The 25,246-nt window shown below is 45.1% G+C and overlaps 3 protein-coding genes across 3 annotated transcripts; all 3 read left to right on the top strand.

The window, feature by feature from the left end:
• The first annotated feature begins 1,574 nt into the window (after nucleotides 1-1,574).
• Nucleotides 1,575-5,245, top strand: LOC123077247 (cysteine synthase). Its single transcript, XM_044499481.1, has 10 exons — nucleotides 1,575-1,954; nucleotides 2,256-2,365; nucleotides 2,471-2,528; nucleotides 2,668-2,931; nucleotides 3,034-3,171; nucleotides 3,260-3,311; nucleotides 3,428-3,507; nucleotides 3,900-3,959; nucleotides 4,676-4,756; nucleotides 4,878-5,245. The coding sequence occupies exons 1-10, from the start codon at nucleotides 1,712-1,714 to the stop codon at nucleotides 4,968-4,970; spliced, it is 1,179 nt and encodes a 392-aa protein (XP_044355416.1). The 5' UTR covers nucleotides 1,575-1,711; the 3' UTR covers nucleotides 4,971-5,245.
• A 438-nt stretch (nucleotides 5,246-5,683) lies between these two features.
• Nucleotides 5,684-12,306, top strand: LOC123077246 (small G protein signaling modulator 1). Its single transcript, XM_044499480.1, has 11 exons — nucleotides 5,684-6,224; nucleotides 6,550-6,648; nucleotides 7,252-7,355; nucleotides 9,067-9,866; nucleotides 9,960-10,082; nucleotides 10,159-10,247; nucleotides 10,339-10,539; nucleotides 10,843-11,250; nucleotides 11,610-11,693; nucleotides 11,786-11,951; nucleotides 12,029-12,306. Exons 1-10 carry the CDS (start codon nucleotides 6,057-6,059, stop codon nucleotides 11,807-11,809), a joined length of 2,100 nt encoding a protein of 699 aa, XP_044355415.1. The 5' UTR covers nucleotides 5,684-6,056; the 3' UTR covers nucleotides 11,810-11,951; nucleotides 12,029-12,306.
• Nucleotides 12,307-14,488: 2,182 nt separating this feature from the next.
• Nucleotides 14,489-17,720, top strand: LOC123077245 (DNA-damage-repair/toleration protein DRT111, chloroplastic). Its single transcript, XM_044499479.1, has 2 exons — nucleotides 14,489-15,593; nucleotides 17,220-17,720. The coding sequence occupies exons 1-2, from the start codon at nucleotides 14,721-14,723 to the stop codon at nucleotides 17,514-17,516; spliced, it is 1,170 nt and encodes a 389-aa protein (XP_044355414.1). The 5' UTR covers nucleotides 14,489-14,720; the 3' UTR covers nucleotides 17,517-17,720.
• Nucleotides 17,721-25,246: the final 7,526 nt, after the last annotated feature.

The following is a 25,246-nucleotide window of genomic DNA, read 5'->3' as shown; positions in this document are numbered from 1 at the left end:
GGTTATATGTTGGTAATGCAGATGCTGACCTCTCTTCCTTAAGCTTCTAGATTCCATGTGCTTTGAAGTTTTTGCGACTTTCGTTCTCTTTATGCAGACACTCTAAGGTTCCCTTCACCGCTGCGATTTGGACTATGTTGAAAGGACAGTCTACTGGGAGATAATTTCAGCATTTTGATAAATTTGCAGGTCAAAGAATCATGTATTTGCAGCGATCAGGATGCTCACATGAATTTGACTTACGCGATCTAATGTACTCCTTCCTAGTTGCAGCTATTTCTTCTAATTCTTCTCTAGCATTTTTTGTTGCCTAGATGTTCATCAGGATTTTTTTTAGATTCCTGCTTCCGGTGGCTTTCTTGATCACATGATGTTAGGCATTGCTCTTGCTCTCAACTCTTGTCTCTTTAAACATGGCCTTATACTTCACCTTGTACTACTATTTGAGATGAATGCATTTGGGCCCCTTTGCGTGCCTTTTCATGCTAAAAAATATATTGATATATTAACAACCTTACTTTATTAGAGAGAGATATTTTGTTATATATTTTCCTACTCTCTATGTAATAGTTGGATATATTGTCATTTTGGTAGTAATTGATGAGGTAACCAGCTCAACCTTTGACCATAAAAAAACGCTAGTGGCTTAAAAACAAGAGTTCTTAAATCTCGAACTGTAGTGCTTGGTGCGGCTTGAGCCTTGAACAGTGTAGCTCTCTAAATCAAACCAAAAGTTCATAAAATCATATAAATTAAAACCCTAACCATTTTCAAAAAGTGATTTTTATGTTTCAAGAAATTTATAAAATTTTAAAACTTTAGCAAACTTGATGAAATGTAACCCATAGTTCATTCTCACATATGACCATTTATACCACGTTTAAAAAGCAACAACAAAGTTCTCTTATCTTTTGCGTTATTTATGGAGCACACGTGACTGCACCAACAATCTCGACACACGTAAACTATTTCATTGTTTGAAATAAAGGAACAAAAAACCCAGTCATATAGGGAAACTACAACTTCAAAATTTTGAAAATAAATAGAAAAAACACAAACACATGGATCCTATTAATTGAGAACCATACACATTCCTCAAGAAAATATTACAATTTATTTTTGGTATAAGAACAAGGAGAATTGATCTCCAAAATCTTTGGTACAAGAATATTTACCAATTTTCCATTGTTGCACATGAAACGAATACCCCGTACTCTTTTGATGAAATTTTGCATATTATAAACTCCAAAAATATCCTAAATCTCCAAATGCCCGCGCATATCTTTAGAACTTGCAAAAAAGAGAGGCAAAACCGCCATTCAAAACCAGGCTATGTCTCAATATAAACGGTTTTATGAATTCTAGTAGCGTTGAATATGAATGCCCACACTTCAAACCAGAGCAGGGCCGTGTCTCAGTCCCAGCGTGGCTGATCATCCCCGGACCATACTTTTTTGTGCTTAAAATGTAAGACAAAAAAAGTGTGTGTTTTTGGAGTTAGTGGAGAAGAGATATCTGGTGTGTGATGGCCGATGAACGAATGTACTAACACCATTTCCAGGTCCGAATACATCCATCCAACCCTCCATCGCAACGAAAAGAGGCCCATATTCGATCCATCCATCCATCCATCCCCTGGGAATCCCAGAGGGCAGACGGCACCATCACACCCAGCGAAGCAAGAATCCGAGGGGAAAGGAAGGAAGGGAGAATGGCGCCGTGGACACCATCGCCCGTCGCCGCCACCGCCGCCGCCGCCTCCCAGGCCCAATTCGGCTTCTCGGCCGCCCGCCCGGCGCAGGCGCGGCAGGCCGTCGTCCTGCCGCCTCTCGCCCGCAGGTTCCCCGGCTCCTCCCTCCTCGCCGTCAACGCCCCCGCCCCCTCCCCCTCGTGGAGGCGCCATGCCCTCGCCACCGAGGTCGAGGGCCTCAACATCGCCGACGACGTCACCCAGGTAACCAACACCGTCTATCCACTGCCTCCAGTTCAATCGCTCCATTTCCACTCTCTGCCCAGTTAGGAGTAGTGGGGTTGGTAGGATTGCTAGTACCTAGAGCTTACTGATGCCGCAAAGCCTAAACTAGTAAAGATCTAGTTTGACCCTGCGACATCCTTCGTTCATCATATCTCAAATCATCCTAGTTTCACATGGGCAAATTCTTTAGCAAGAAAACAAAACATCATCATCAGTCTCATAATCTAAGCACCCGTCTCAGGATTTTTGTTGTTGTTGTTGTTGTTGAATTTGATCGCAGCTCATCGGCAAGACGCCCATGGTGTATCTCAACAAGATCGTCAAGGGCTGCGTGGCCAACGTTGCCGCCAAGCTTGAGATTATGGAGCCCTGTTGCAGTGTCAAGGACAGGTTACATTACAAATTCTTATTGTCCTCCTCATTTCAATGTTGAGGTCGTTTTCTTCCCATGATGGACCGACCAACTAAGCAGCTCCCAACCGATTTATGCTTCAGGATAGGTATCAGTATGATTTCCGACGCTGAAGAGAAGGGTTTGATAACACCAGGAAAGGTGAGGCATCTTCTGTTTGTGTGCATATGCACTCGCTGGCTTCTTTATCATGTTCTATCCCATTCCTAACAATTATCAACAAGGGAAGGGTATTGGTTAACAATATGTGCATATATTAACTTATGTTCTCTGCCCTCAGAGTGTTTTGGTGGAAGCAACAAGTGGAAATACAGGAATTGGTCTTGCTTTCATTGCTGCTTCCAGGGGATATAAGTTGATACTGACAATGCCCACATCAATGAGCATGGAGAGGAGAGTTCTACTCAAGGCTTTTGGCGCTGAACTTGTGCTCACGGATGCCGCAAAAGGGATGAAAGGGGCCCTAGATAAAGCTACAGAGATATTAAATAAGACACCCAATTCATACATGCTTGAGCAGTTTGACAACCCTGCCAACCCAAAGGTAACAAGGAGAAGTAACTATGTGTCTCTACTCTACGTAAGTGTGCGCTATTACTTCTAACCTACTTGAGGCTGATGTTTATCTTTACTGATTTTCAATCAGGTACATTATGAGACTACTGGGCCAGAAATCTGGGAGGATTCAAAAGGGAAGGTAGATATATTCATTGGTGGAATTGGAACAGGCGGAACAATATCTGGTGCTGGTCGTTTCCTGAAGGAGAAAAATCCCGATGTCAAGGTTTCTTCAAATTCCACCCAAATAAAATGTACTCTGTTATATTCTAAAAAAACTACTCTATAGTGCTCATACTGTTATCCTTTTCTAGGTTATTGGTGTTGAACCTACTGAAAGTAACATACTCTCTGGTGGTAAACCTGGTATGTTTGCTATCAGAGAAAGACTTCCATTGAGTTTTCCTTAAAAAAAAGACATACTTCCTTTGAGCTTGTCAAACTTATGTTCTTTGCCTTAAAACTCTTATCCGCTTGTGTAGGCCCACATAAGATTCAAGGCATTGGAGCAGGATTTGTTCCTAGGAATTTGGACAGTGATGTTCTCAATGAAGTAATTGAGGTCAGAGTTTTTTCTATCCGTCAGTATATTTCACCTTTTTTAGAATAAAAGCAAGACATGAAGGTTGTAGTTTCTTTCTTGAATTCAGCTGAACTGTGCCATTTATTCCATTTCACTGTATTTTCTTAACGTCTCAGCATAGGCTGATAGGTCTATTATGCATTTATGCTAGTTCTACGTAGTTATACAAGTACAATTGCATATGCTAGTTCTATTGTGGTTACGTCTTCAGTCATGTGGATGTCGTCCTTGCATGAGTGGATCATCCCTCCTTTTCCTCTGCTTGGTATAATGCAAATGTTAGGGTTGTGTGGTACTACTTTCTTAGGACTATTACTGCAGGGTTTTCTTTTCTTATAGTTATATCTAACCACGTTCTGCTTATGTTCTAGATATCAAGCGATGAGGCTGTTGAGACAGCAAAGCAGTTGGCTCTTCAGGAAGGATTGCTGGTATTGTAATTTCACATGTTGATGCATTTTTTGTGTGTTCCATACATTTATGCGGCGTTCTTTTTGAGATATCGTCCTTTAGTTGCAAACGTTTATATGCTTAAAAAAAAGCAGGGGAATCATGACTCACATCATGCTAGTCTGTTTTTTTCCCTTGGCTTGCTATTTAAGTGTAAGCACCTGGCGGTCTTCTCTGTAGATCTAGACTAGAAATAGTGTGTTTTTGATAGGCAGCGTGTTTGAGCCAGTTTATCTGTTCATTTCTCCCATCATAGTGTTGTTAAATGTATGATGCATCCCAGTACAAATTTTCTATGGTGCATCATAGTGCCAGTTAGAGTTGTGGAGACAGACTTTGGAATCGAAAGGTTTTAGGCTCAGTAGAACTAAAACTGAGTACATGAGGTGCGGTTTCAGTACTACTAGGCACGAGGAGGAGTTAGCCTTGGTGGGCAGGTGGTACCTCAGAAGGACAGTTGTTGTTGTTGCATCGTATCCACATAATCTCATGTGGGACCAGGGTGTAGGAGACCACCACATAATCTCATTGTTGCGAAAATCATGAACCATTTGTTCATATATGTATGGCTGTTCTGTTCCTCATATGCAGTGGTTAATTAGTAGGAAGCCTGCATTTTTTGTTTCTCATGTCAGTCAGTCGTCTATGAATCAGAGATCAGAAATCCTGAACCTATATATGAATGTATGTTGTGCAGGTCGGGATCTCGTCTGGGGCAGCCGCGGCCGCTGCCATAAAGGTCGCCCAGAGACCCGAGAACGCGGGGAAGCTGATAGTGGTAAATACCGCTAATCTTACAACAACGTGTCATATCTCTAGCTCATAGAACTCTTGTCTTGAAAACATCCACGGACGATCGACACCGACATTGTTGTCTGTTTTGTGTGCGTGACAAACAGGTGGTGTTCCCGAGCTTCGGCGAGAGGTACCTGTCGTCGGTGCTGTTCCAGTCCATCAGAGAAGAGTGCGAGAAGATGGAGGCCGAGGCGTGAGGACCATTTCCACGCCTGGCGAAGAAGCTTTTTCTGCTCCGTCTTCTTTGTCAAACCGAATAAGAATAAGGCGGCATACATGGAAACGAACGCTTGACCTACGCCCGTCGCTCACATTTTGTTGGTATTGATTGACAGTGATGATGATACGCATGGTTGTAAGGAAACAATTACGTCACTTTTTTGGATGAGCAACGCTCACTCACTCGCTCAAAGCAGAAATCAGGCAGCCTGTATACACTGAAATTTGAAATGCTTGTGTTTGGTGTTTTTTCTGAGCTGGGGTTATCTCGAGGTTTGATGGTGTTTGTAATTTCATTGTTTTGTTGGTAGATCGATGACATAATAATAAGGAAATAATAGCATAACTTTTTTTCAATTTACAGTGTAATATGTAATAAATAAAATAAAATACTACTACCTCTGTTCGTTTTTATAAGACGTTTTAGACATTCAAACACTGTTCAAAACAGTACAAAGCAAGCTGTCTGAAACGTCTTATAAAGACAAACGGAGGGAGTAATAATTAATAAAATAAATTAGTAATAAGAAAATTTTATATAAAAAATAAGTGAAATGAACTAGCACTATTATGAGAGAGCAATTTTGTTCTTGGTGGTACTCGTTTTCTTGGGTCGTTGGCACGTAGAGAAGGTAGGAAAGCGAAGAAGCAAGTGAGAAGAAGAGGAGACGAGACGAATGATGAGCAGTTGCAGTTAGGTTGGTTCGTTGCTTCCACCCCCCCTCCCCCCTCTCCCACCCACGACTCCTCGAGCCAAGCGAAGCAAACACGGCGCCCAGACCGACGGACGGAGACCAAGCCAGCAAGCCATAGGCGGCGGATCCCCGACCCGCCGACGGGACACAGAGAACCCTACCCACTCCCTCCAGGACCAAGAGCTCGCCGCCAGAGCAGCAGGGGGGGAGAGGAGCCGCCGGCTCGACTCCGCTCGGGCAGCCAGCAAGGCCCCTCGCGCGATTCGGATCCCCGCCCCGCCGACGGTTCTTGCGATTCGCGCGCGCCGGAGATCCGGACTCCCCTCGCACCCGCCGCGCCGCCGTACCGGGGACGGGAGGGGAGGATCCATGTCCCAGCCCCACAGGCGCAGCACCGGGAACGGCGGCGCGGTCTCCGGCGCGGGCGCGGGAGGGGACTACATCAAGTCATGGATCATGTGCGGCAACCTGCAGCGCGGCTTCGGCTCCCTCGTCCGCGAGCCCTGCGGCCTCAACCCGGACCCCTACTACCTCAAGGTCCCCTCCCGCTTCCTTCTTTCTTCAACTATACATACATCTCTCTGTACGCCAATGCCATCAGGATAACCAATCCCCACTGCCAATGCTATGAAACACCTCAGCATCGTCACTCCTCTAAATATAGCTTAGGCACTCTTCTTGGCAGTCGGCGCAGTGTTTATATTTAGCACACAGCATAGACTCTGTGTCGACACCGCACCAGAACCAGAGTCTCTATGGCATGGAATATTTAGCTGTGCGCAGCTTGATTCATGTTCACCTCTCTTGCCTGCACTACTCACATTTTCTTTCTTTCTTTCTAACTCTATCTGCGGTTCTACAGGGGGGCAAAATGCTCAGGCGAGAGAAATGGAACACGTGTTTCGATGCCGACGGGAAGGTCATCGGCTTCCGTAAGGCCCTCAAATTCATTGTCTTAGGGGTGAGTGGACTGGTATCCCTTTCGTGCTTCAAAGACTTGGTGTTCATCTCCTTGTACCTATGTTTGTAGACATGTCTGCTATTCTTCTTTCCAGCCTTCAGGCATCACCTTCAAAGCATGATGGGAATCGTATTGCATTGCCTTATTATGCCCCAGGAAAATTATATTTACGCTGTATATATTCTGTATCAGAACCCAGGAAATATCAGTTACTTCATACATTGACCGAACCTTAGACAGTTCATTTGGCATTAGATGCACCATCCATCTCCTTATTGGAAATTTAGATTAGCTACGCTCATTGTAGTAATTTTCCCTTAAATGCCGATCTGATTACTCTAGCTGATTGTTAATTTTGCACCGTGAGATGAATGAATCAGATTACTTTCTTGATTAGTGCTGTCCTTTGATGTAAACAATGGGGAAAAAGAATCATGTTCCTTCAAAGCAACTCCTGTGATGCACTGCTATTGATCTTTGTATAGTAGGATTTTTTTTTCATAAATAACCAAATGGACTGCCTACAACTGTCAATAATTTAAGCACAGAGCACACTGGTTTCTGCTCTTAAAGCAACTATTTACCTCCATTATTGATGTGCAGGGCATGGATCCCTCTATTCGAGCAGAAGTTTGGGAGTTTCTTCTTGGGTGCTATGCCTTAAGTAGCACAACAGAGTATAGGAGGAAACTAAGAGCCGCTCGAAGGTTTGATCCCTTCTTTTTTTCTGTTTTTCATACAATGCTACCTTATATTTAGAAACGTGATTGTTTTCCATTTTATTATCTTGAATAATAGGCTGTAGCAGGCTTCGATTCGGTCATCTATGCATTATACTGAAATTGGAACCTTTGTAGCTAAATCTCCACATCCTTTCGTTGTTGTCTTCTATATATGAAGCATTAAAACCACTGCCGCAGGCTACAGTTGTCCTTATGTTTGTATCTGTGTGTTGAAGAACATGGGAGACAACGTCTGATACATTTGATGTAATTGGCTCCATGGCTTTCATGGCGGACTAGGCAATCATGTTACCTGACTGTTCCTTGGGTGGCATAAGGTGACCATAAATAGCTGTCTTGAACAATAAATTAGAGAGGTCAACACCAATAAGGGAGAGAAGTAGTTCTACTTCTACACTTCTATAGTAGAGAAAAGCAGATAAGCAAGTGGGGAGATCCTAGCAGTAGAATAAAGCTATAGAAGGTTGAGGAGATAATGGCAGTGGAGCATTCGCAGAGGAGGTTGGGGAGATCATAGCAGTAGAGCATAGGCATAGCAGAGGCTGGGGAGATCATAGCAGTGGATCACAGGCAGAGGCGGTGGGGGAAAACAAAAGAATGGTGAAGAGCAGATAACAGAAGGGACGGAGGGAGAAACGGATAACTGAGAAGGGGGAAAAGTGGAACAGAAGTGGAACACAGGCGGAGCAAGGCAATGCTGCAGAAGTAGAGACAGCCACCCAGGAAGGGAGTGGGCGGAAGCCCGTTGGCGGGAGCATACTCTCTCTCTCTCTCCATCGCTCCCTCTCCCTCACACACACACACACACACACACACACGCACACACGCACACACGCACACACACACACACACGCCCACACGCGCACACGCACACACACACACACACGCCCACACGTGCACACGCGCACACGCACACACGCACACACACACACACACTGACAGACAGACAGACACTGACAGACAGACACTTAAATCCCCAAGCGACGAACACCACCCAGTCATGGTGACCACGCCTCTGGTTATCTACCGTGACTGCTTTTGCGCCTACGCAGCACTGAGACAAACATAATTGGCTCGATAACTGGATTTACTTTGGTAGTCCACCTCACCTGCAGTTTTGTGGTTTAACCTTGTATTCTGCACTTCCATTAGGCCCCTTCATTCCCTTGATGACTCGAGATATTTTGCAGTTATACTAGAGAGTAGGTAAATGAAATACAGAGAATCTAAGTAACATGATTCGTAGGTAGCTTGGGTGAATATAGCTAATTTTCTTGCTTCATGGCCACTAGTATGTGACAACTGAACGTACAGTTATCGAGCCACCAATGTATAACAACTGAAGGTCTGAACCATTACTGACCAATGGTTATCTATTCCTAGTAGTGCTACAAGGATCCTAGTTTCAATCTATATGGTATCTCTACATATGATTTTTCATTCAAACATTATACCCTGATCGGTCATATAGTAATATTTCTTCATACCTAGGAGACCGGAATGTTTTACATTTTGTGTTTTGCATTTGTTATGTATTCCTATGTTGCAAGCAGGGTGACCAAATTCCTACTTTTGCAATTTACCGTGATGTTTTCCCTCTTACAATTTTACACATGTGAGCTGTAGAGCATTTTCAGAAGCATCTAACCTAGTGAATTTTTTTATTTATATGAAGGGAGAAATATCAATGTTTAGTTAGGCAATGCAAGAGTATGCACCCAAGCATTGGTACAGGTGAGCTTGCGTATGCTGTTGGCTCAAAGCTGATGGATGTCAGGACTATGCCAAAAGAAAATGACAGTAGAGAAGAAGTCAGCACAAGTCAACGAGCCTCAGAAAATGCACCTGGCAGTACAGTAGAAAATTCCAACTTAAATTATGACTCTGGTGGAGCACCACAGTCACAAAGCTGTAGCAAATCAGCTGAAGTAGCTGGTTTCAACGCACATAATGATAGCTCTGTATATAATTCATCCAAATTTATGGTGTCCTCCACAGTGGTGAATAGTTGCTTGTCAGATTCTGGGGATTACAATGACATGGGTGAACCAAGATATGACAGTGAGACATTCACGGAGTATCCCTCCCTGCCTGGTACAAACTTGTTCGCAAATGATGGTGGGGATGTCAATGGGGTTGACGAAAGTCTTTGTAGTTTCTCAGTTCCTGAAGATAGGTTAAGACAACGTGACGAACGCATGCACAGCTTCCAAATCAATAATAACATAGATCTCATTATGGAGTCCAATTCCAGTGATCTGTTTCGGGCTAGCAACAGCGACTCAGCCATCTTTCACTCTGATGCGTTCAAACAGGATAGATGGTTAGATGACATTGGCTACAACAGGGAAATAGTAGATTCTTTGAAGATATCTGATGCGCCAGAAGCAGATTTTGTTGACGGAACCAAATCCGACAGTCCAGTCGCAAACAAAGACAGAGTCGCCGAGTGGCTATGGACACTGCATAGAATTGGTATGCTTATTCTTCCCCCCTCACACCACACAATTACAAAGGCCTCTTATTATTGTCATATTGTGTTCTAATTGCTAAAAATGGCTTATGCAGTGGTCGATGTTGTCAGAACAGATAGCCATCTTGATTTCTATGGAGAATCAAGAAATATGGCGAGAATGTCAGATATACTTGCAGTTTATGCATGGGTTGATCCTTCCACTGGATACTGTCAAGGTTTGCTTGTCAATGGAGCATTACATCATTTTGCTTCAATTATTTAAACTGCCTAAATGGTATAAGTTGATTGTAGGTATGAGCGATCTGCTTTCCCCTTTTGTTGTTCTATACGAGGATGATGCAGATGCCTTTTGGTGTTTTGAGATGCTATTGAGAAGGATGGTAATTTGCATCTATGTCAAACTATACTGGCATATGTTAGGTTGGTATTTTGCGTGACTTAATGCATGATATAAATTTTGTTGCATCTCAGCGTGAAAATTTCCAGCTCGAGGGACCGACAGGAGTTATGAAGCAGTTGGAAGCATTGTGGAAGATCATGGAATTGACCGATACGGAATTATTTGAGCATTTATCAGCAATTGGTGCTGAAAGCCTCCATTTTGCTTTCCGGATGCTGCTAGTGCTTTTTCGTCGAGAGCTATCTTTTGAGGAGTCGCTGAGCATGTGGGAGGTCTGTCAGGCACTTCAAAGATATTTGTGATTTAGTTTGGACGGTTCCTAGTTCGTATAGAGATTTTTTTCTTGGATATTTAGTCGCTAGTGTTCCACAAAATTTATATGAGAAATCTTTGAAATAGTTGATTGTGACAAGATGGTTAAGTTAGTGTACATGCATTGCAGAATCTACGAACTATTTTTTTATTTGGCATTACACTAACCATGGGGAAGTACCCACATAAATCAACAATTATATTTTAAAGGCTCTTCATAGTATAGTCTTGTTCGGTTAATTAATTGTGCTTTCTGTCTTCAGATGATGTGGGCTGCTGATTTTGACGAAGATGCAATCAGGAATTTGGAAGCGAACTGCCTAGAACCGTTGCTACTAGATGTGAAGAATGATTTGTCATGTGAGGTCAAAGAAGAGCCCCGGGTGAACAAGTACGTGAGAAGAAAATCCAAAAGCAGGAGATCCCATCGTAGAAATGGTGAAATCCGCGTGTCCTGCAACCCTGGAGTGAAATCTAGTACAAGAAATCCCCTGTGTGGCTTGTCAGGGGCTACTATCTGGGCAAGGCATCAACATATACCTCATTTGAGTACAAATGTCTTGACAAAGAATGGAGACGACGAACTGCCTATATTCTGTGTAGCAGCAATCTTGATAATCAATCGACACAAGATTATTAGAGATACTCACTCAATAGATGATGCTATCAAGGCAAGTTGGGTCACTACTTTCTCTTTTCGAATCTCCAGTCACTGCTTTTTTTCATATTATTTTAAGCCTTGGGCCCATGAAATAACTATTAAAATTTATTTATTTGCGGCAGACTTTTGTGCATTCCAGTTTATGGTTAGGAGTGCACGTTTCAGTTTTGATAGATTAACATTTGCAAGTTAGGACAGCTGCTAGTCATTCTATATATAGCATGATATGTGTATATATAAGTTGCTCTCAAGCTGAAATTGGATGGATTATGGCATGTCAATGTTGTCTAGTTTATATCTACTGCAACTGCATCTGTATACATGTACTCTTCATTTTCCTTGGAACTGAGCTGGTCCATTTGTCTTCAGATGTTCAACGACAATATACTGAAAATCAATGTAAAAAGATGTGTACGCCTGGCTGTCAGGCTGAGGAAGAAGTACCAGTACAAGGTAAGTTCTGATATGACTCACATTGGAGATTTGAGTTCCTTGTGGACATGAGCATCATGGTTGGGATTTTGAGTGTTATTCTTGTGTTGCAGTCACTAAAAGGAGGTTCAGAGTGATGAAAAAAAATAAGGAAATTGAAGAATTCATGTTTCCCCTTAGAAAAAAATCCATAATTATATTCAACCATAAATTTGATCTCCAAAGGAGGACGGCGTCGGAGCAGCAGTCCTAAGCATCTCCAGGATTTTCTGTTGCGAGGTTAGCTATATAAATATCTCTTGCCTCTGGAGTTGGCTGCAGATGATTGACAGAATTTTGCATTCCTTGTTTTTCAGGATAATTGTACATATGAGGATGGTAATACTTGAAAACAGTAGTAGATGAACCAACGCTTGAAAGGGAAAATAAAGAAAAAGTATCCCACAATGTTTGATGCTGCCATTGTTCCTGTTGTACCATAATCATGATGATTAAGTTATTTATGAATTCTCGAGCAACCGTTATGGCGTCCAAAAAAAGAGAGGAATGGATGATGTGTATAAATCAGTCTGTAATCAATTGCGATCGATTCAATATAGAAGAATAATACAAAGAGCGTGGTTTCACGCATGCAGTTCTAGAAGTGAAAAGAAATGTTTTGTTTGTCTGGAAGTAATAAAAAATGTCTTTTTCTAGATGTTAAAAAGATGGTTTGTTTTTCTGGTAGTAAAAATATTTTATAGGATGAAAAGGTGATGGCCTTGATTGTATCCCCATTGAGGTGCCGAGAGCCTTTGGAGACAAAGTGATAGTATGACTAAGTTTAAACCTCATTTTTCGATTAAACACGGTGCCTGAAGAATGAAGGTAGGGCATATTAGTACACAGAGAGAAGGTAGGGCATATTAGTACACACACACAGAGAGCGGGAGGGAGGGAGGGAGGGAGAGAACGATGACTTTCCAATTAAGATAGGATTGCACCAAGGGTTTAGCTTTGAGCTTATGCTTTGCTGATGGATGATAAAATTATGTCTTTTAAGTCATAAATTTGTAAATTACTATTATGTCATTTTTAAATTTTCTGCTTTGGCTATTATGATACATACCCAAATAATTTGGTACTACCTCCATCTAGGTTTATTAGTCTTATTGTATTTTGGGTCAAACTTTTACCACATATTTCCTCTGCCCCAAAATAAATGTCTCAACCTTAGTACAACATTGCACTAAAATTAATACAAACTTTTACCACATATTTTGGGTCAAACTTTTACCACATATTTCCTCTGTCCCAAAATAAATGTCTCAACCTTAATACAACATTGCACTAAAATTAATACAAAGTTGAGACACTTATTTGGGGATGAGAGAGTATTTGACTAGCAAAATATCAATGCATGTCATCAAAACATATAGTGTTTGATTTGTAGTTTGTAATGATGTTATTTTTGCTACCCATAACTTATATTTTATTAGTTAAATCATGATCAAAATATGACTAAAATATGAGAGGGATTAATAAACCAGGACATAGGTTGTATATACCAAAACCCGACTGTATTTTAATATTATACCATATTTATCGAAATATATCTTCCAAACTGAAAAACCGTATAAATCAAGGAAAACGCTCAACGTCAACCGGCTGAAAAGAAACTTCGCGTCCGCCTCCTTCGCTATGTAACACGTGTCCATGTGGGCCTGATGCACGTATCTACCTTCCCCCGATTTCTGAACCAACGCCCAACTGTTCTTCCCCACTCTATTCTCTCGCATCTCTTCTCTCATGGTGCAGAGTGGACGGGGCGTTGGAAGCTGGGTGCCGCTGCTGCTCACACCGCCCAGCCGGTCGCCTAGCCCCTCAGGTCTCTCCTGCCCTGGGCGCCGGATCTGGCCCGAGCTCGCCGGGAAAGTAGCCGGAGGCGAAGGAGGTGAGAGAGAGAGAGAGGTGGGTCATGGGAGAGGAGAGGCACGGCGAGTTGGAGCAGAGAAAGGGAGGAAGGCGGCGCCGGAGAAAGGGCTCGCCGGTCAACAGCGTACTGGGTGGCGCAGAAGCTTCGAGCGCGAGCTCTCCCAATGCCACGACGCAGCGCACGGCCTCTTCGTCGGCACTGTCGATGTCGGGGGAACCCTCGCTGATGGATCCCTCCAGCCCTGTGTGGCATGTTTACAGGCTGGCGGCAAGCTATCGCCTTCCGCGGTGAGGCATTTGGGGGTTAAGCACCGTTCGTAGATGCTTTTACAACGCCATTAATGTTTCCGAAACATAGGTCTTGTTGCAATAGTCAACAATGTTTCTAAAACAAAGCTCTTGTTTGCAAAGAGGGATCATGCACGGAGAGATTTGCAACGTCATCAATGTTTCTGAAACAAAGCTCTTGTTGCAGTAGTCACCGATATGTTTCGGAAACAAAGCTCTTGTTTCAATAGTCACCAACGTGTTTCTGAAACAAAGCTCTTGTTGCAATAGTCACCGACGTGTTTCTGAAACAAAGATCTTGTTGCAATAGTCAATGCTCTTGTTGTAAAGAGCAATCGTACGGTTAGCTACCTATATCGGACGGCTCGCGAGGCGGCGGATCTTCTGAAAAGATCCACCAGCCGACGCGTAGCACTCCCCATAAATCAAACCATGTATAATAAACCGAATTAAAAGAGGTAGAGGAGTGGGTATTGTTTCTTAACTAGGGACAAAAAGAAAGGCTTCAGAGAGGAAACATCTCCCAAAGGCCCATTAGATAATAGCCCAAATCAACTGAAAAAAGAGAACGGACCAATCGAGCAGCCGCGGCCCATACAAGAGGTGGCCCGGGGAGAGGCCGGGTGCCCTGTCTCCTCCGAGACTTCGGATAGAGCGAGTCTTCTTCTTCCTCCCTGCTCCGACCGAGATCCGCTCGAGAAGATTCGATTAGGGTTAGGGTTTGCCTCACTGATCGTGAGCTGGGCTGCTACATCCACCTACCTGGTTTCTCGGATTCCGGTAGAATCAACCACCCGATCTATCGACACAATTTCCCCCGCCGGTGCGGCCTCTGCTTTGTCGAAGATGCTGGGCGGATTATACGGCGACCTCCCGCCGCCCACCTCCGCGGCCGGCGACGAAGACAAGCCGACGGCCTCCGTCTGGTCGAGCGCCACCAAGATGGCGCCGCCGACCCTCCGCAAGCCCTCCGCGACCTTCGCCCCTCCCACGTCCCTCCTCAGGAACCAGCACCCCCGCCCCGCCGCCGCTCCCAAGCCCAGCGCCGTGCAGCAGCAGCAGCAGCAGCCGCCGCACCCCCTCCCCCTCGCCTCCGCCGTCACCACCACCACCGCAGCCTCCTTCCACCCCGCCCTCGTCGCCGTGCAGTCCACCGTGCTCGAGGAGTACGACCCCGCCAGGCCCAACGACTACGAGGACTACCGCAAGGAGAAGCTCAAGCGGGCCAAGGACGCCGAGATGAAGAAGGAGCTCGACCGGAGGCGCCGCGAGGACCAGGAGAGGGAGAGGGAGCGCGAGCTGAGGGAGGCCGAGGCACGCCTGCGCGAGGAGCAGTCCAGGGCCTCCTCCCTCAACATATCCGGCGAGGAAGCCTGGAAGAGGAGGGCCGCCATGAGCGGCGCTGGCGGCGGCGCTACTCAGAGGGCCTCGTCTCCGCCCCACGGCGATGCCAGTGGCTTCTCCATCCCAGGCTCCTCCTCCTCTGGCTTGGGCCTGGGCGCCGGCGGCCAGATGACTGCTGCCCAGAGAATGATGGCCAAGATGGGGTGGAAGGAAGGCCAGGGGCTCGGCAAGCAGGAGCAGGGAATCACAGCGCCTCTGGTCGCTAGGAAGACCGATCGGAGGGCAGGGGTTATTGTCGATGAGAGCAGTTCCAGGAGGCCCAGATCAGCCAACTTTGAAGGCCAGCCCACCAGAGTAGTGCTGCTGCGTAACATGGTAAATGCTTTCCCATGACTTCTGCGTAATAAGAGTATCACATTTTGGCAACATTTTCAGGTTTGTATGAATAAGGATGAAGTAGTGGTCCATGGGTTATCCCTGATTTCCCCTCTTGGGCACTGAGTTGCAAAATGCATCCTTTGTGTGTTTATATGCTGACATCTATTACGCTGTTATGCGAATATCTAAGCTGAAGTTAGGTCCTTGTCTAATTTAGATATCACCTTAGCAAATGTACGTCTGCTGCTCTTGTTGATTTATTATTGTTACTGGTTTCTCTTACATAGGCAACAACTATTCTAGAATATATCACCATCCATTCTGAGCATATAGTTTTTAGTATTATCTCTACTTGTGTGCTGGTAGCCTGATACCAACTAGCAAAATGTAGTTACCTATGTGACATAATTGCCTTGTCGATGCTGACTGGTATGTGATAATTTGCAGTAGAATGCCCAGTAAACGCATAGACAGGTATCAGGTGGCATATGTATTTGGATTTTTTTTGTTTCTTTTATGGTTGAAGTGCACAGGCTATTGTTTGATCTGTTTTCAGATGATACTGATACACACATGAACGCTAAGGACTTAAATCATGAAGGGTGATTAGCAATGTATAGAGTTTGAGAATCTATTTGTGATACTGTAAATCTACTGTTGGTTATTTTGTACTACCTCTGTTCACTTTTATAAGACGTTTTAGACATTCAGACACCGTTGAAAACAGCACAAAGCAAGCTGTCTGAAACGTCTTATAAAAACAAACAGAGGGAGTACTAGGGAACTTGGGGTAAACAGGGTAGTGCAAAATAGCAACTACTGTTTGCTGACTGCATTAGCTTCCAAATCTAACCACTATATAGCATAGACAGCTTATGTTAATTTTGATTAACAGGCAGCTGGGAATTTTAGTCTTTCAGGTTGCTGTTGGCTTTATTCAATATAAGCTGGTTGCTTTTTAGTTCAATATAAAATGTGTAACTTAAGGTCCAATTTCATGTAAATAAAGTTCAGCGTATGATGGATTCTGTACCAATGGGTTCAGATCATGATTTGAGCTTTGCAATATAATCATTAAACTTGAATATTATGTTAGGGTATTTGATCACACAATCATCAAACTTGAATGTGTACTTCTAGAAAACAGCTCTGCTCTATTTTATTAGTAACCTTGAATAGTACCTGATGGGCATAGAACCTGATGAATTTGTCGAATTTGGGCACTACAATGGCGTTACCCAGTTTTGACACGATGTCAACTGTGGGTTGTGATAAAAAAAAAAGGTTCAAACAGGTTAGGTATTTGATCACACAATGCATTTGGCTTTGTGAATTGTCTGATGAAGCCTCATTAGTTTTATCTGCAAGTGGTATTTGATCTTACATGATGAGGAGCTGTCTTCTATGGTATCAGGGTTTGCTGCCACCGATCTATTATGTTGTTGAACTGTATGTTTGTTTTTGATTGTTGCTTAAGCCGGTGCCTTTGTATGCTGGAATAGAGGGATGATGCCATAATGTTGAATATTGCTTGATGATTTACTTGCATGATTTATTTATAGTTAAGGCGATAGTTTTGTCTAGTGCAACATGTTTTTAATCATCAGAATGAAATATATGCAGATTGGTCCGGGTGAGGTTGACGACGAGCTGGAAGATGAGATTGCCTCGGAATGCTCCAAGTTTGGGGCTGTGTTGCGCGTGCTGATATTCGAGATCACCCAGGCAGACTTCCCCGCGGACGAAGCAGTGAGGATCTTTGTGCTGTTCGAGAGGACAGAAGAGTCGACCAAGGCGTTGGTCGAACTGGAAGGCCGCTACTTTGGCGGACGCATAGTGCATGCCACCTTCTTCGACGAGGGAAGGTTTGAGAGGAACGAGCTTGCTCCGATGCCCGGGGAAGTACCAGGGTTCGACTAAATCTTAATAATCAGACTAAAGAAGAACTGGACGTTGGTGTCTTGGGTGTAACTTAATCTAGAGCATGAACAGTGTTTTTCTTTTCTTTAAGGACAGTTTACAGCATGTTGGTGAATGTTGACCAACTGCCATTTTATTATTGTAGAGTTATTGTTATTATATTCTTTTTCTGGGTGTAGAGGTGGGCATCTTGCATTGCATCCCCATTTTCCTTTCCATTTTTTGAATGTGCATCAGGTACTCTTGTTAATTCTTACAAAAGAAATTCTGGCACCCATTGGATTTGGCAATATTGATCGCTCAAGCCCAAACATCCACCTCTCTGGCAGGAGAGCGTGGTGCACCTTGTGCTCGTCATCTCCAGTCTCCACCAAAAACTGACCTTTGGTAAGATCGAAACGTCGAATGACCTGAAACAGAGACGATTAGCTGTTCGGCCGGTTCTCTCTGTTTTTCTGAATAATATACCACCAGAGAGGGTAGTTTGATAATTCAAGCGACGACTGGGAAAATATACTGATAACATGTATTCCTCAGGCGCTTACATCCAAGGAAATCAAGAAAAGAAAATTCGCAGAAAAGGAAAACTGCTCGATCCTCCACCAAAAACTGACATATTGTGCGAATGACCTGAAAGTCTGAAACAGAGAAGACAAACTGCTCGATCGGTTCTCTCTGTCTGAATTTGCAGTTTTTGTCTGAATTTGCAGTTTGGGTCCGATTATATCACGTCTAGATGTAAGATAATATCTCACATCTAACTATCCACCTCAGCAGACTAGCCCGTGAGGAATCGAACTCCAGAGCAGATAGTGCTAAGCACAACCTCCTACCAATACAACACATCAATGTTGGTGATGCTACAGAAGCGTGAAACATTTAAGAAATAGTAGAGCGTCTGAGATTAGAAGACGTTTATGAAAAAAATTGAAAACATTTTCTCAAATTGTGTTTTTTTTAATTCCAGATATTTATGGGAACACAAATACTTTTAAAAATTTCGAACAATTTTTGTGAGGGCTCAACTAAGATAATGTCACCCCTAGTCCAGTACATGTAAAGCTTAAGAGTTACTTAGAGATGATTAGCTTTTGTGAACAATTTTTTTAGAAAGGAAAATTGTTTCAAACATTTAAGTATTATTTAGAAAACACAAACAATTTTTAAACCTGCGATATTTTTTTTGAAAAACATGAACCTAATTTGTTATTTTTCAACATTTTTGAAAATTCCAAACAATTTTTGGAAAACGAAGAATTTTGAAAATTCCAAACATTTTTTGAAACAAAAAATGAAAAATAGAAAACAATATTAAAAAAAAGGTAAAAAGGAAAGGAAAGCTAATGAAGGAAAAGCAAAAAAAGGAATAAACAAGGAAAAACAAAACAAACAAAACGGATCCTAGCTACTTGGGCCGACCATCTGCAATTTACTAGCTTCTCGTCTTGTGCGAAACAACAACATTTTGTCGTAGTGAGTGGTGTATAGGATATTCAAGGGGTGTGCTTGCAACCAAGACGACAACATCTCTTGGTCCACTTGCGAGTCGGTGGTCTTGCAACGGGGTTGGAAAGCAGTACATGCCAAGTTGCGAGTCGAGGGTTGGGCTTGCAACCGAGAAGACAACAACACCTATAGGCCCAGTTCTAAGTCGAGGGATGGACTTGCAAGTGGGACAACACTTACTAGGGGCCCAGTTGCGAGTCAAGGGGGGACTTGCAACTGGTACAATGAGAAATAGGGGACCAGTTGCGAGTCAAGGCGGGACTTGCAACTGGGACAAGGACAAGTAGGGGCCTAGTTGCGAGATGAGTATGGACTTGCAATTGGGACAAAAAAGGTCGAGCCGCAGTTGCGAGTCGAGGGTGGGATTGCAACTGGGACAAAAAAGGTCGGATCCCAGTTGCGACTCGAGGGTGGACTTGCAATTGGGACAAAAAAAGTCGGGCCTAGTTGCGAGTTGAGGATGAACTTGCAAGCGGGACAAAAAGAAGGACGTGCCCCAGTTGCGAGTCTAGGGTGGGATTGCAACCGAGACAAAAAAGGTCGAACCCCAGTTGCGAATCGAGTGTGGACTTGCAACTGGAAATCAGGTCCCAGTTGCGAGTCGATGGTGGACTTGCAACTGGGACAAAAAAAAGGTCAAGGCCCCAGTTGCAAGTCAATGGTGAACTTGTAACTCGGACAAAAAAGGTCACGCCCAGTTGCGAGTTGAGCATGGACTTGAAGCTAGGACAAAAAATAGTGTTGGGCCCGAGTTGCGAGTTGAGGTTGGACTTGTAACTAACAAAAAAAAAAGGTTCGGCCCTAGTTTTGAGTCAAGGATGGACTTGCATCTGGGACAAACCCAGTTGCGAGTCGACGATAGACTTGCAACTGAACAAAAAAATGTTGACCCCGGTTGTGAGTCGAGGTTGGACTATCAACTAGGGAAAAAAAGGTCAAGCCCCAGTTTCTTTAAAAAATATTCACGAATTTAAAAGGTGTCCACTAACTTAACAAACATTTTCAAAATTTTACAAAAATATTAAAAACTAATTCACAAATTTAAAAATAAGAATAATGATAATGGACTAAATGAAAGAGAAAGAAAGAAATAAAAACGGACACAAAAAGAAAAAAGAAAAAGAAAAAAGGATACAAAAAATTGAGAAAATAAAGAAACACTAAAATGCTGCTAATAGTATTTAGATACAAAAACACACTAAAAATATATAGAAGACACAAAAAAATACTCAAAACAGAAAATGAAAAAAAATGGGGGTCATAACTGAACCACATAAGTTCATTTGTATGATGCAAAATTTACTATATCACAATTGAAACGCACACAAAATAGTCTACATAGAACACAATCGGAACTGTCGTGGAATTGTCACGGCAGATGTCCTCGAGCTAGGACTTAGTCGTGGAGCCATCGCAACTAGGAAGCTTGAAGGGGTTATGCGGGACAAGGAACACGAGGGTTTATACTGGTTCGGCCCCTTACGGTGAAGGTAAAAGCCTACGTCCAGTTCGTGGTATTCTTGATTAGGGTTACGATCGCCCGGGAGCTAAATAGCTATGCCCGGCTCTCGGAGAGATTGTTGTCCCCCTTCCACTGCTGCCGGGTCGTCCCTTTATATAAGGAGGCCGACGCCCAGCAGCCCTTAGAGTCCCGGCCGGCTCATAAGAGTGTCCGGCTCGGACTCTAAACAATACTTGCCTTACATTACAAGTTTACTATAACAATGATTGTAACTACAGGCCTTAAGCCATATCCGGGTCTCAGCCCATCTCTGGCCCATTATCCTGAAACTTAGCTCCGGGCTTCTGGTAATGACCCTGGAGTAACCCGGCCCTCCTGGCGGGTGACCCCCAGGTCTATATCCTCAACATTAGGCCCCAGATTGACTTGAGCCGGCTCGTGTCAATCTTCAGCTCTGCAGACGGAAAAATTCTCCGGCTTACTGTTCATGTGAAGGCCATAACCCGAAATGACGTCATTCTCCGGACTCCGGATAATCCGCCGTGACGTCATCCTCCATTAAGTCCGTTTGTTACTCCGCCAGATCCACAACGGATCTTTGCTTTTACTGTCGTTCCGAAAATCGAGGCGCCGTGAGGGGGAGATAACCACGCCGTGGTCTCCTTGAATCTCGCGCCCACTTATGACTCCGCCTTATAAATAGGCCGGCCCGGCATTCTCTTCTCACACTCTCCTTCTTCTTCCTCGCGCTGTCGTCCTCTGCCCGAGCTTCTGCCGCCGCCATCGCCGTCGCGCCCCTGATCTTCATCGACCCGGCCGCTGCATCACCCTGACCCGGACCAGATAACACCGGCGACCTCCTCTCTTCCTCAACTCCGGTGAGTCTTCTCTGCCTTGCTAGAATAGATCTGCGGTAGGGTTCCTTCAGTTCTTCGTGTTCGTCACCATTGCCCACAAACTCGGTAGTTCTTGTTGCCACCGTAGTTGGTTGATCCTTAACCTCGCGTATAACCACTGCGGTAGAGGTTTGAGACCTGTTTCATCTGTAAGAAACCCTCTTTTTACTGCATAAGAACTGCGTTCAACCTCAAGAACTTCTCCTGCCTCTGTTTTTAGGTCTAGAAAAATTTCATCCTGCCTGACCACTTTGATCCGAAAAAGTTACTGCCATATGTGAAATCTGTTTTACCACACTTGGCAAAAATTGCAGCCCTTGAATCTTGACGGCTTATATTTCCGGCTTAAAGAACCCACGCACCGTAGAACTTTCCGGCTTAAAGAGAACCATGCTCTGTAGATTCCTCCGGCTTAACTGTAGTAAACCGTAGATGACTCATTTATTCTGAATGTTCCTACGGCTCAGATAACTCACCGTTCATGAGTATATATCATTAGTCCCCTTCATAAGCCGCCATTTTAACTTGATCAATAGATTTTCGGCTTATAATTTACCCGGATACTTTTCTCTCTATTATAGACCACCAACCTTCACCATGCCTCCCAAGGCCCCCATCACTTGCAACTGGACAAGATCCAATGTCACTGAAGAGACCCTAGCCAACTTTGTTAAGTCCGGGTATCTGCCCAAGAAAGAAGTGATGTCCTACCGTGCCCCTGATCCGTCAGAAGAAAGACCACAGCCGAGAGACGGGGAGGTAGTGATCTTTGCGGATCACATGGTCCGGGGCTTCGCACCGCCCGGTTCAAAATTCTTCCGGGACGTGCTCAACTTTTTTGACCTTCGGCCTCAGGATATAGGACCCAATTCCATATCCAATATCTGCAACTTCCAAGTCTTTTGTGAAGTATATCTTGGGGAAGAGCCGAATCTTCTGCTCTTCAGAGAGCTGTTTTATTTGAACCGCCAAACCGAGTGCGCAAACGGTCCAAGTCTAGAGCTAGGCGGCATCTCCATCCAACGGCGCAGAGATTGTCTGTTCCCTTACGCAGAACCGCCAAGTCACCCCAAGGACTGGAACATGACTTGGTTCTACTGCCAAGACACGTCCCCGGCTGATGAGAGCCCGCTGCCCGGCTTTCGCCCAACGCGACTGGAGCCAACTCATCCATTACCCGACAAACTGACTGCCGCAGAACGCCAGCCTCTGCTCCCAACGATCAACAAGATCAAAGCCCTGCTAGGCAATGGTCTGAACGGAATTGACCTGGTCCGGGTCTGGATCTCTTGGCGGGTGATCCCATTGAGCCGCCGCCCCGGCTTAATGTGTGAGTACACCGGGCGAAAGGATGACCCGCAGAGGCACAGTCGCAATGATCTTCCAGAAGACGTTGCTGAAGAAGAGACCAAGGCTCTTTTAAACGAGAGCCTGGCAGACTGTGGAAGAACCGGGCTAGCCCCGTTCTGCAAGACCAATCCAGCCCCAGCGGTAAGCCGCTGACTTTAACCTTTCCATTTTGCTTTACCTGTCCTTTTACGAAGAACTCATTACTGTATTTCTCAGGCTGATGATAAATTCTGGCGGGTCAAGTATGACCACGAGGCGGCCAAGAAGGCTAGGAAGGCGAAGAAAGCCGCCAAGAAAGCCGCCCCTCGCAAAAAGGGAAGCAGACCCACTGCTTCGGAGCTGCTGCAATTAAGCGATAGCTCCGAGTCAGAGGTAACCTTTAAACCTTTTAAATTCTTGCAGTATATATTGTCTGATGCTGTCCACCTTATCAACACTTGCTTATTGACAGGATGACACCGGCGCCAGTAACCCGGTGGTCGAAGAGGTAACATCACTTTCCTCCGGCTCGGAGCCTTTACCACCGCTGAAAGTCCGAAGGGTAACCCGGAAAGTAAGCTTTTCCCATCCATTAGCTCACCGAGATCCTCAATTTCTTTTGAAGCAGCAGGTTCACGAAAACCGGCGTCACACCCGGGCCCGCAAGGACACCGACCTCTCCACCGGGTTGCCCGACGCAACGAGGAAACGCCGTACTGAGGTTTTTTCTCACCTGTACCCTTTTCGTCCGTTGGCGGGTGTTATCCGTCAACCGCTTAATTCTTCTGACTCCAATTACCAGGAGACCTCCCCTTCCTCTGGTGACTCCATGCAGTCAAGTCTGCCGGCCTTCAAGACTGCCCCCGGGTAATAACAATCGCCTTACATTATCTGTCTGTACTTACCCTTTGTATGCTTAACACTTCTGCCTTTTCAGCGCCCAGGCAAAGCTCACCAAAAGAGCAAAGAAGACCAGGTCAGCCGGAGTGCCGGACTTGCCTGAGCCGGAGACGACGGCTCAAGACCCGCCAGCCACCTCCGAAGCCACAATTCCCATGGACACGGCGCCTGAAGCCCCTGCCCCGACCACCAAGACCACAACCGAAGCGTCAGCTAATCCGGAGGCCTCCGGCTCAACCCCACCGGCTGACGACCCGGACGTGGTAATTACCCGGACGGAGTATGTTGAGCCGGGGAGGCCGACCGCACTGGCCCAATGCTCCGCGAAGGGGGAGCTGCTCCGACCCCATCGGGTGAATCTAGATCTCTCCAGCTACACCAATTTAAGCATTGGAGAGCTTGTCTCAGGCTACATCAGCCAAGTTCACAAGAACCGGGATGCCGAGATCGCCATGGTCACCCAGATCCACCAAAAATCTGAGGTAACCTTCTGCTGTTTTCTTACTTTCTGCATAGTAATCCTTGTCATTCTAGCCCCCAAGTCTAGGACTTATACTTGAATAGGTTGTAGACTTAGAGTCCGGCTTACTTAATTGAGCCAGCAGTACGTAGACAAACACGTTCAATATGCATTAGCCCCCAAGTGCCGAGTGTCTTTGCTTGGAAAGCGCTTGGGACTTTATAGAATGACTGTTAATAACCCGGAAATATATGCAGGCTGTTGGCAAGAAATTAGAGTCGGACCTGGCGGATCTCAAGAGCCGGCTGAAGGCACAAGAGATGGAGACCCGGAAGGCAAACGCCAAGTTTGTCTCCAGCATCGCTGCTCAAGAAAAACTGAAGACCGAATTTGATGCTGAGCGGAAGGCCTGGGCTGAAGAGAAAACTGCACTGGTGACCCGGGCAGAACAGGCGGAGAAGGCCCTTACTGAGAAGACCGCTGAGCTCTCCGGTCTAAAGCGCCAAGTGTCCCAAATGGTAGCTGCCATCTTCGGTAAGTCGCCTCACCGGCTTTCATTCACGTTGGAATGTTTACATTTCTTAACTCATCCTTACCACCGGGTCATCTGATGTTGTTTAAACAGGTTCCAGAAGCGCCAACTTGAACCAGAGCGTGGTCACCAAGCTAAAGGCCGTGTACACCCTAGTGGAACAACTCTACACCGGGTCACAGCGAGCTTTAGCTGTGGTGGCCCTGTCGAATGAAGTGCCGACTCATCTGGCCGAAGTCCTGCGCCGGCTCGCAGTTCTGCCGCAGCGGATCCAGGAGCTACGACGAGCATCCGCGAGATCCGGAGCAATCGCCGCACTGAGCCGGGCCAAAGCCTTCTTGCCGGAGCTAGACCCGGCAGACATCGCCCTGGGTTACCCGAGCCTGAAAGAAGACGGCTCAGCGTTCAACCAGAAGGACTTCGCGGCTTGTGTGAAGGCTGTGCGCCCGGTGGCCACCATCATCGGGAACGACACCGATTTAACCAAGTATCAGCCAGGGTACAACGCGGAGAATCAGAGGATTCCAACCCCTCGCTATGAAGCTCTTAGTCTGATTCCTCCGGCTCGTCAACACACCTTCGCCCCCGAGATTGACCCGGCCGGGTTAATTGACGAAGAAGCCCAATTCGAAGCTCTCAGCGGCA

Source organism: Triticum aestivum, chromosome 3D (assembly GCF_018294505.1).
Source record: "Triticum aestivum cultivar Chinese Spring chromosome 3D, IWGSC CS RefSeq v2.1, whole genome shotgun sequence".
NCBI lineage: Eukaryota > Viridiplantae > Streptophyta > Magnoliopsida > Poales > Poaceae > Triticum > Triticum aestivum.
This window is presented reverse-complemented; position numbering and strand designations above follow the sequence as displayed.